Raw genomic sequence first — 11,126 nt, forward strand, 5'->3', positions numbered from 1 at the left:
CGCCAGCAGCGGCCGCGTGCAGCTCTTCCAGCCCCGGGGGAGCCCGAGCAAGTTTTCCGGGCCGCGCGCTCCGCTCGTTCGCGTCCCAGCCCGCGGCTTCACCCGCCGCCGCGCCCGCCATGCCCTCGGCCAAACAAAGGGGCTCCAAGGGCGGCCACGGCGCCGCAAGCCCCTCGGAGAAGGGCGCCCACCCGTCGAGCGGCGCGGATGACGTGGCGAAGAAGCCGCCGCCGCCGCCGCCGCAGCAGCCGCCGGCGCCGCAGCCGCACCAGCACCAGCATCAGCAGAACCAAGCGCATGGCAAGGGCAGCCACCGCGGCGGTGGCGGCGGCAAGTCCTCCGCAGCCGCCGCCGCCGCCGCCGCTTCGTCCTCGGCGTCCTGCTCGCGCAGGCTGGGCAAGGCGCTCAACTTTCTCTTCTACCTCGCCCTGGTGGCGGCGGCCGCCTTCTCGGGCTGGTGCGTCCACCACGTCCTGGAGGAGGTCCAGCAGGTCCGGCTCAGCCACCAGGACTTCTCCCGGCAGCGGGAGGAGGTGGGCCAGGGCTTGCAGGGCGTCGAGCAGAAGGTGGGTACCCTCGACCCTCTCGAACCTCCTTTACCGGGAGCGGCCCCGGACACACAGCTGGGCCGCCTCGTGCCCACCCGCCCCGGCCCCTCGCTCCGCCTGGGTTCGGTGGCCGGCCGCCCCTCCTCCGCAAGCCCCTTCTGGTCACGTAGGCCCCGGCTGGTCTGGCTCCGGAGGGTTCCCTTCTCCCTCGGCCCCTCTCGTTCTGAGTCAGACCCCAGACCCTCTTTGTTAATGGCTGCAGAGGAATTGGCTCCCGGGGATGAACCTCTGCGAAGATGGCTGGGCCAGAGGGGACGGTTGGCCGAGGGTTTGTCACAGGACATTAGCGGTGACCTGTAAGAAAGCCGGCAGGCCCTCGGGAGCCCATTCTTTTTGGATTAGGAGCCGCTGAATGGGCAGTTGTCTTGAGAAGGAGGTTGGAAGGGCAGCCTGCACATGATTGGAAGCGTCGTGCAAGGCTGCTCTTCAGCTCTCCCAGTAGGGGACCTCTTCGCCAGTTTTTAATAGACCAGGAGCTTGAGGACGGAAAAGCTAGTGTTCTTCTTCATTTGCGAAGTTCAAACTAAATATTATATAAGAGGCCCCTTGGGACTCATGTGCCCATGTGGGCATTTGAAGTAGCATACTAAGGCTTTAGAGGGAAGGAAAGGCTCAGAATACTAGGTCATACTGGTGAATTATACTTCCAGGTACATTTGTCTAGTGTTCAGAGGGCTTGCTCACATACTAGCTAGTCCTAATAGCAACCCTGGGAGGGAGATGGGACAGGCCATTTCCATTCCGTTTTCCATGCCGGAATATTGAGGTTTACAGAGATTAAGTGAGTTTCTGTAATGAATTGACCAAGCTCCTTAGCTGGCAAGTGGCAGAGTGATAACATCTCAATCACTGCCCAGTTAAGGGGCCACTGGGGCCTAGTTCAGGCATGCGTGGGCGGACTCTGGTTTGCCCAGAGGAGCACAGCTTCTTCAATCTCTTTTTCCCTCCTTCTCTAATTTTATTGCTCAATGAACATTGATTGCATGACTGAGACAAAAAATCCCGCCACTTCTGAGCCCGGAACTGCTGCCTCCTTTTCCCAGCATGCTACTGGCCCTGCCAAGTTTTCTCTACTTTTGTTGAGTATGCAGGACTAGGAATTTCTTCCACAGACTGGCAGAGCAACTGGAATGAGTCAGCCTGCTAAATGCTGCAGGCCCAGGGAGGCGACTTTTCTGAGGGAGTTAAGTAGGCAGTGCTGCTTTGCCTATCCTGGATGTCAGGTGACTCTTAAAAAAGTAGAGATTCTGCCAGCACATAATCACTAGCCTCTCTGTTTCCTCTCTTTCATCCACCCACCTATCAATCATAATATTTATTGCAGGCTGATAGGCATATGGCTCTGTGTAGGCCTTGTGGAGGGTATGAAGGACAGGGCCCTTCCTGTTGCAAAGAAGTTGTGAATCATGTTTGTAGGTGTCAGTTGAGGGTAACTGCAGTGCATGTTCAGGTTCAGGAGAGTTGAATTTGTCTACTCCTGTAAACCTGGTGGCCAAAGTAACCGGTGGCTTTCGAGTTGATCCCGACTCAGGGCGACTTCCTGTGTGTCTTAGCAGGACTGTGCTACACAGGGTCTTCAGTGGCTGAATTTGCTTTTGGAACTAGATCACCAGGCCCTTTCCCACGGCACCTCTGGGTGGACTTGAACCTCCAACCTTTCGGTTGTAGCAGCTGAGCACGTTAACCACTGGCACCCGCTACCCAGGGCTGGGATCATGGCAGTCACATAGTCGGTGATTGGTTAAGTGTGGAAAGAAGGAATGTGAAGAGCCCACAGGCAAGGGGGCGGGCTTGAGCATGTTTGAGGGACAGGAAGTGGCTACCCAGCCCATAGCAGAGTGACATTTAGGGGGTAGTGAGAGAGGAGGTTGGGAGTTGAGCCAGAGCGGGGGAAGGTCTGGAGTCCAGGCTGAAGTGCTTGGACTTTGTTCTCGGTGCTTCTTCCCTGTACCTCCCTTAGTCCTCTTTTCTGGTTCTTACTCTTTTCTCATCTATGGACAGTTTACTTTCCTTTTTGAGGCACAGTTTTCCCATCGACACCATGAGGGGAAGGCCCAGTCCAGATTTTTAAGGATCCTTACAACTCTGAAATGACTGAAATTGCCACTACCTTTTAAAAAAGTTAGTGGAATCAGGCTGGTATGTAATGCCTGGTGCTTATTGTGCGTTGATGTACCAGGCACTGTGCTGGTATTTGAAAACGCATCATCTCTCTCTCTTTAAGCTGTATTGTGGTGAAAGTTTACAGAGCAAATTAGTTTTCCATTCAACAATTGATAACACATTTTTTTGAGTGACGTTACTTGCAGTTTCCTCAGTGTAACAGCCCTCTTTGCGCTTCCTCCATGGGTTCCCTGTTTCCATTTGGCCTTCTTTTCTGCCCCCCTCTTGCCTTCTGAGCTTTGATTTTGGGCAAATGCTACCCTTTTGATGTATCATCTCTTTTGACCTTCACAGCAGCCTCAAGAGCACAGTACTGCTATTATTGCCCTTTTGCAGATGAGGAAACTGAGGCACAAAGAGGCTGAATAACGTTGCATGCTTGTACAGCTAGTAAGTCGTAGGACTAGGATTCAGACCCAGGCTAACTGCTAGGACAGTCTTAGCCACTCCGCTGTTCATTTTCTTGCCTTTCCCATGCCTGCTAGCCTACTAACGCTGCTGTTAGGTGCTCTCGAGTGGGCGCCAGCTCATAGGGACCTAATGTACAGGAAAAGAAAGAAACACTGCCTGGTCCTGTGCCAGCCTCACAATCCTTGCTATACCTGAGCCCATCGTTGCAGACGCTGTGTCAGTCCATCTTGTTGAGGGCCTTCCCTTTTTTTGATAGTACATAGTAAGTGCTGGTACACAGTAAGTGCTTAATAAATACTTGTTCCATTGACTTGAAACTCAGAATATGCCCAGCACAGTAAGAGCCCCAGCGTGAAGCTACTTCAGAGTCTGTCTGCACCTTTGGGGTGGTCAGTACATAAGAAGCTCTTTTGCATTGAGGAGCCAAGAGTGATTGGTTTACTGATAGCCTAAATTTGAACCCCTTGATAACTCTATGCGATATGTGGTGGTGAATGGGGAGTTTATTAGCAGGGAAATGTATTTATAGTATTATTACTAAAAATTGGTATTCACTATGGGCTAGGCGTTCCATGAAGTGCTTTACACAGCCCTTATTTCAGTTCTGCCAACCACCCTCTGTGATAAGTACCGCTTACTGGTACCATTTCAGCGATGGGGCCACTGGGCCCAGAGTAGTTATGTTACACCTTCAGGATCACATAGACATCTCAGTGATGGAGCTAGGATTGGAGTTGGGACAGTCTGACTCTGAACCACTCCACTCTACTGCCATATGGGGTGCCCAAATGTTCCCTCTTGTTTTCTAGGTGCTCTTGGTATTGGAACATGGCCCAGGTCTTCTGAGTGGCTGTAACACTGCCGATAGGCTGGCCTGGTCTTGCCTAGAGGATTCAGCACACATACAAGTGGGTTCGAGGCTTCAGAAGATGTTGGCCATTCAGTTCTAGTCCCTCTGAATAGCCCGTGTTGGCCTGGCAGACCCAGGGTAGGATGAGCTAGGTGCCCAGGTGGCATGAAGTGACTGTCGGAGTGAACTTAAGCCTTCTGGGGAGAGTTTAGAGAGACTTGGAGCTGTTTGCAGAAGAGAGAGTTCTCTGGCCTTGATTCTGTGTTTCCCCATCTTGACTCTCTGGACTTGGGGGTCAGATAGCATCTCCTCCTTGTAGTCATGACTTAGAATACACCTTTGTGAGCAGATCACATAGTGGTTAAGAGCTTAGGTTTTTGATGCTTAGCTCTGTCACCAGTCGTGTGACCTTAAACTCCCTAATCCTCACTTTCTGTAGGTGTAAGATGGAGATCAATGGAAGCAACCAATTTATGAGATTATTACGAGGATGTAGCCCTGGTGGTGCAGTGGTTAAGTACTTGATTGCGAATCGGAAGGTTGGTGATTCGAACCTACCAGCCACCCCATGGGAGAAAGATGTGGAGGTCTGCTTTCCTAAAATGATTTACAGCTTTGGAAACCCTATGAGTCTCTCTCCTATAGGGTCACTATGAGTCAGAATTGACTTGATAGCAATGGTTTTTGGTTTTGGTTTTAGTGAGATAAGGTATTTTGTACAGTTTTTGGTACATAGTAAGTACCCTGTTGAGTATCAGCAACCCCCCAACACACACACGCACACATTAGTAGGCTCTGAGCTCCTTGGGGGCAGGGGTCCTATCCTAGTTGTTATTTTGTCTCAGGCATCTTCCCTAGCATCTGCCACTTAGTTGGTACCCTGTGTATGTTGGGGAACAGATGCAGCCAATGCATATTGATTATAATGAGTTCTTTGGATATAAAAATGAACAATTTGCAAAAATCAGTAGAGAGGCACTTCCTGTGTTCTTTTGTAGTAAAGGAGGTTGGTTTATTTGGTTTCATCCAAAATTTCATACATTCCCATTCCTAACTGTTCAGAGCCAGGAAAGGTTGGGGATAATAGTCAGGGGCCAGAGAGGAAATGGACCAGCTTGGTCTTCATAGAAGGAGCACAGTGGTTAAGACATTTTGGCTGCTAACCAAGAGCTGCTCTGCTAGAGAAAGATGAGGCAGTCTGCTTCCATAAAGATTTTTAGCCTTGGAAAATATGTGGGGGTTGCTGTGAGTCTGCATCGACTCGAGGGCAGTGGATTTGGTTTGGTTTGGTCTTCATCACAAGCTTTGCTCTGTTAATGAATTCACTCTTCCATTCATTCAGAAGGAGCTCTAGTGGCATAGTGCCTAAGGCATTTAACTGCTATCCAGAAGACTGGTGGTTCATACCTACCAGCCACTCCTTGGAAGAAAGATTGGACAATCTATTTCCATAGTGACACTACCTCGGAAACCCAAGGAGGGGTCGATATGAGTTGGATCCGACTCGAAGGCAGTGAGTTTGGTGTTTTGGTATTTATTCATTCCAAAAATGCTGAGTGGACACCCGCCCTGTTGCAGGCACTGGGCTCCCTCGCTCCTGCCTCCGTTCTGAGTGCTGTGCTTACACAGGCAGGTACTGATCTAGGAACCAGCACCTTCTCAGAGGGTCCTTAGGATTCAGGTTGGATTTGGTTGGACAGGGAAATTAATATTCTGGAGTCTCTGGGAACCTTGCTCTATCTTAAAATCATAGATTGTCAGAGCTAGGGGAAACTTCTCAGACTTACTTCATAGATGAGGAAGCTGGGGCTTAGAAAAGGAAAGTGACTGATAGTGCTCACAAGGCTGATGATTGGTGGAGCTGGCACTAGAGCCCAGGTGTCCTGTTCCCAGGCTCGGTGTGCTTTCACTTTATCCCACCGGCTTTTGGCATCGGGTGGAGGATGGTGCTAGAATGCTGCAGACTTCTGAGGTACTTCAGCATAAAAAGTAAACAGTAATGAGGTGATACCTATTGCCATCAAATTGATTCCAACTCATAGGGACCCTGTAGGGCAGAGTAGAACTGTCCCATAGGGTTCCCAAGGCTGTAATCCATTGACCCCCGACCTTCTGGTTAGGAGTCAGATGCTTTAGGCACTGCTCCACCAGAGCCCCTTAATCTTTATGGAAACAGACTGCCTCATCTTTCTCCTGTGGAGCAGCTGCTGGGTTCGAACCACCAACCTTTCAGTTAGCAGCCAAGCGCTTAACCCCTGCACCACCAGAGCTCCTTGATGAAGGCCGTAGCTACTACCATGCATTGAGCGTTTGCTGTGTGCTAGGCAGGGTTTAAGCACTTCACGTATGTTAACTCATTTACTCCTCACAAGGCCGTCCTGTAAGTCAGGTACTATTTTTGTTCCCATTCTGAAGATGAGGAAAACAGGGCTACATGTAAACTAAATAACTTGTTCAAGAGGACACAGCTAGGAAGTACCAGGGCTAGGATTTGAAGTTAGGGAGTTTGGTTCCAAGAGTCCTGGTGGTGCAGATGGTTAAGGGCTTGACTGCTAACCGAAAGAGTGGTGGTTTGAACCCACCCAGTGGCTCTGCCAGAGAAGGACCTGGCAGTCTGCTTCAGTCAAGCTTATAGGCAAGAAAACCCTACGGGGCAGTTCCACTCTGTCACACGGGGTTGCCATGAGTCGGACTCGAGGGCCCCTAACAGCCACAGTTTGGTTCCAGAGCCAGCATTTAACTTCTTCATATGGAGCTCTTCAAGCATAAAGAAAAGAGAACTGTACAGTGAAGGCTTGGTTACCTGTTTCCAGGTTCAGTCCTTCTCAATGGTTTGTCATCCCCCCCACTCCCGCTTTTTTCTTCTTGGCTGGAGTATTTTGCAGCCGATCCCTCAGGGACATAGTTGACCCAGAGGATTTTAGGATTTATTTCTAACAGATAAGGTTCTTTTCCTACCCTTTCTTTGAACAGAGCACAGTATTACCACACCAAACAAAGTTAACAGTAGTTCCTTATTATCATCCAATAAAACTAAAAACACCAAACCTGATGCCCTGGCGGGATGCCGACTCAAGGCGACCCCGGGCATCACAGCGGAGGACTGAGCTCCGAGGGTTTTCTTGGTTGGCCTGCGGAGCTGCCAGGTAGGTCCAGCCTCCAGCCTCGAGGCTAGCAGCTGATTGCGAACCATTACCCAGGCCGTAATCACATTTCCCTCATTCTCTCAAACAAATTGTGCATTTGGTCGACTGCATCCTAGCCTTGTTTAGCATGTTTCTCTACCTCACATGGTTTCTATAATCTGGTGGTTAGAAGTAGAGACTTGAGATATTCAGGGTCTTTTTATTTTTCAGGAAAGGGTCAGAGGTGGCAGTGTGGGCTTCTTTTGGCACCATGGGAGGGTAAATCTCAGGTTATTAGACAGCATCCTTACAGCCTCTTAGTACAGTAAGCCGGCTCCCTTGGGTAGCTCCCAGGTCAGTCCTTGCTTAGGGAAGAATTTATTTAGGATAAGCATAGGGTAGAAAAGTGTGATTATAATGCATTCACACACAGACTGCTAAGAGGTCCTTGATCCATTGCTTGCAGTTTGCAGGTGAGAACACAGGTCACCAGAGGGTAGTGACCTCAGGGCCACCCAGCTAAAGTGGCGAGCAGAGACCGGGACCTTTGTCTCTTGCTTCAACCTGGTGTCCCTATGCATCTCAGGTTTTTTCTTACAAAGACTTGTGAGACTCTGTTGCAAGAGTTAGAAACCCATCTAAAAGTGGCTTGGAGAGAGCAAGCAATTATTGACTTAAAAAGTTCAAGAGTAGATTCCTTCAGATCTAGCTACGGCTGGAGATTCAGATTGTGTCCTCAGAACTTGATCTGTCCATCTCTGAGTTCTCTGTATTGATTTAATTTGCAGGCTTTGTCCTTCATTTGCAGGTTTGGGCAGCTCCAGCCTTACCTGTAGGTAACAACTCAGTGGAAAAGAGGTTTTCCTTCGCAGTAGTTTTAACAGGAGTCCTGGAATTGACTTGTTGGCCTGACTCGGGCCACATGCCCATCCCTGGGCTACTCAGAGTGGCCCGGGGTTACGGGTGAAGCATGGGAAGTGTGGGTTGGTCAGGCTTGGTTATGAAACCACTCATGAAACGCTTGGAGAGCAGGGCATCCTAGGGTGGTCCCTCAAACCATGTGGACTTTGTGGAAGCGTGATGGCTGTCCATAAAAAAAGTCAAAGTGCTGTTCTGTCACAGGAGAGACCTAGAAGCTAGGCAGGTATAACACAGCTGCATAGTGTAGAGCTCACCAGCTCTTCTCAGCAACTAACATCTGATTCTGGTTACAGGTACAGTCTCTGCAAGCCACATTCGGGACTTTTGAGTCCATCTTGAGAAGCTCTCAACATAAGCAGGATCTCACAGAGAAAGCTGTGAAGCAAGGGGAGAGCGAGATCAACCGGATCAGCGAAGTTCTGCAGAAACTCCAGAATGAGATCCTCAAAGACCTCTCGGACGGGATCCATGTGGTGAAGGACGCCCGAGAGCGGGACTTCACATCCCTTGAAAACACGGTGGAGGAAAGGCTGACAGAGCTCACCAAGTCCATCAACGACAACATTGCCATCTTTACTGACGTCCAGAAGAGGAGCCAGAAGGAAATAAATGATGTGAAGGTAAAGGTTGCCTCTCTGGAAGAATCTGAGGGGTACAAGCAGGACTTGAAAGCCATGAAGGAAGTTGTGAAGGAAATACAAGCCTCGGTGAAGTCCAAAGAAAAGGACATTGAGGCCCTGAGAAGCACCCTCCAGACCATGGAGTCTGACGTGTACACAGAAGTCAAAGAGCTGGTGAGTCTTAAACAGGAGCAGCAGAAGTTCAAGGAGGCGGCTGACGTGGAGCATGGCACCTTGCAGACCCTCACAGAGAAGTTTGTGCAGTCTGAGGAGTCCATTTCCCACCTCACAGGGGAGATCAGGAGACTTGAAGAAGAGCTACGCCAGCTGAAAGCTGATTCCAGCAGGCCAGGAGAAGACAGCGTGTTCCAAAATTCTGAAGCCTTTGAAACACTCCAGAGGAAGAGTCAGGGGTTGGACTCCAGGCTTCAGGCTGTGGAAGACGAAGTCCAGTCCGCGCAGGCGACTGCTGTGCAGCAGACAGAGAGCCTGGAGACCCTCCTGTCGAAGAGCCAGGAGTATGAGCAGCGCCTGAGTGCCCTGCAGGTGCGTGTGGAAAGCCTGGGCTCCTCCTCGGAGGGGGGCAAGGAGGACATGGCCAGCACCGTGAGGAGCCTGGGGGAGGCCCAGCTCTCCCTCTACGCTGACGTGGGCGAGCTGAAGAGAAGCCTGGGCGAGCTCCCCAGCACCGTGGAGACACTCCAGAGAGTACAGGAGCAGGTGCACACGCTGCTCAGTCAGGACCAAGCCCGGGCAGCCCCGGTGCCTCCTCAGGACTTCCTAGACAAACTTTCTTCTCTAGACAACCTCAAATCCTCAGTAAGCCAGGTGGAATCAGACTTGAAAATGCTCAGGACTGCCGTGGACAGTTTGGTTGCATACTCAGTCAAAATAGAAACCAATGAGAACAACTTGGAATCAGCCAAGGCATTGCTAGACGACCTGAGGAATGACCTGGATAGGTTGTTTGTGAAAGTCGAAAAGATTCACGAAAAGATCTAGACGAATGGTGTGTCAAGGGTGCGGATGTAAAGTCCAACTTCTCATGACCAAAAAAATGTCGTTTTTCTCCCCGCCATCTCTCACCGCCACCCCACTGCACCGCCATATCTTGTCTCCTCTTGAAGAGCGTAGTCACCACCCAGAACACCAAGGCATTGTGTTTTTGTGCCCAGTTAATTTATTTGCAATTATTGCCACATACCATTGGTTTTTAAGGTTCCTGCTTCTGCTTTAGGTTGGTTTCCGGAAGGCCCGGCCCCTGTGAATCAATGGTGGTTTCCAGAAGGGATGGCTCTAGTGTCAGAGAAAAAAGATAATGCCTTCAACTGGGGATTAGCAGAAGCAGATTAAGTCTAACCTCAAAAAACCCGTGCTTGATGGCAGGGCCGAGTTTTAAAAAAGGGGGGGAGGGGAGGAGAAAGGGAGGTACTTTATTTCTCATTGTTTTTAAGGAAAATTAGTTGTATTTTTTTAAATACTCCTGGCCAAAGTTTTCATGAGATATCACTCGCTTCCTGTCTTTCACTTTACTGGTTAAAACTCATCCCTGTCAGCTGTGAATCGGGAAGGGGAGAGGTCGCTCTCAATCTAGTGTGAAACAGTCAGCTGCATGGTGGTTGGGGTCACCTGCTGTGGCGTGGGTGTCTGTCTTTCATCGGTCCTGCGCCTTCTAGTCATTTCAAAAGTAACTATGCAAAGAAATCAGGCCATTCTGAATCCCTTGTGGCCCACCTGTGTCAGCCTTTTTGGTTGGGTCGCCCGAGAGTGCGTAGGGTTAGAATCCCAGCAAATGGATTCCGTGGGTTCTTTAAAGCAGTTATGAGCACTGTCCGCCAAGGAATTGGGTGTCTCCCTGGGCAATGGAGGCTAAATCTTTTTTCCATTTTTTTCTGTTTTGCAACATGCTGTCCACAAAGAGATTTGCTGTCTGAGCAGACCCTCATCTGTCAGTGGAGAAAGTGCACTGTGTTTCTATAGTTGTTTGCTGTACCCCCTCCCCTTTGAGCTGTACTGTTATTTAATGGCTGTCTTGCCCTTCAAAAAAGGGGGGAAAAAAAAAAAAAAAACCTCAAAAACTCAAAAAGAAAAAAAAAGGTTGGTTTAGTTTACTGTGAAATGAACTGTATGGCTTATTTACAGTATTTTTAATTCTTAATAAACACTTGAGCTTTGTTACGACTTTTCCAGAGTGATTGCTTTCCGAGAATTCCGTATTACGTGTTTTAGATGTTTTCAATTTTAAGAGTGTGTTTTGGTTTTCAGTGCTAAAACCAATATGGCCTTACACTTAGGCCTAGGGATATGCTTTTGATGGACTCTCAGCAGATTTGTTCGTAGGTCTTTGCTCATCTCCAGCTCTGTTAGCGAAACAGCGGGGCTCAACCCAAGCTTCCCGTTAGAATCTTACGGAGAGCTTCAAAAACAT

At 49.6% G+C, this 11,126-nt stretch overlaps 1 protein-coding gene across 1 annotated transcript; it reads left to right on the top strand.

The window, feature by feature from the left end:
• The first annotated feature begins 119 nt into the window (after nucleotides 1-119).
• CKAP4 (cytoskeleton associated protein 4) lies at nucleotides 120-9,700 on the top strand. The gene is made up of 2 exons (XM_007948236.1): nucleotides 120-566; nucleotides 8,372-9,700. The coding sequence occupies exons 1-2, from the start codon at nucleotides 120-122 to the stop codon at nucleotides 9,698-9,700; spliced, it is 1,776 nt and encodes a 591-aa protein (XP_007946427.1).
• Nucleotides 9,701-11,126: the final 1,426 nt, after the last annotated feature.

Source organism: Orycteropus afer, unplaced genomic scaffold (assembly GCF_000298275.1).
Source record: "Orycteropus afer afer isolate SDZICR_OR568_19922 unplaced genomic scaffold, OryAfe1.0 scaffold00209, whole genome shotgun sequence".
Lineage (NCBI taxonomy): Eukaryota > Metazoa > Chordata > Mammalia > Tubulidentata > Orycteropodidae > Orycteropus > Orycteropus afer.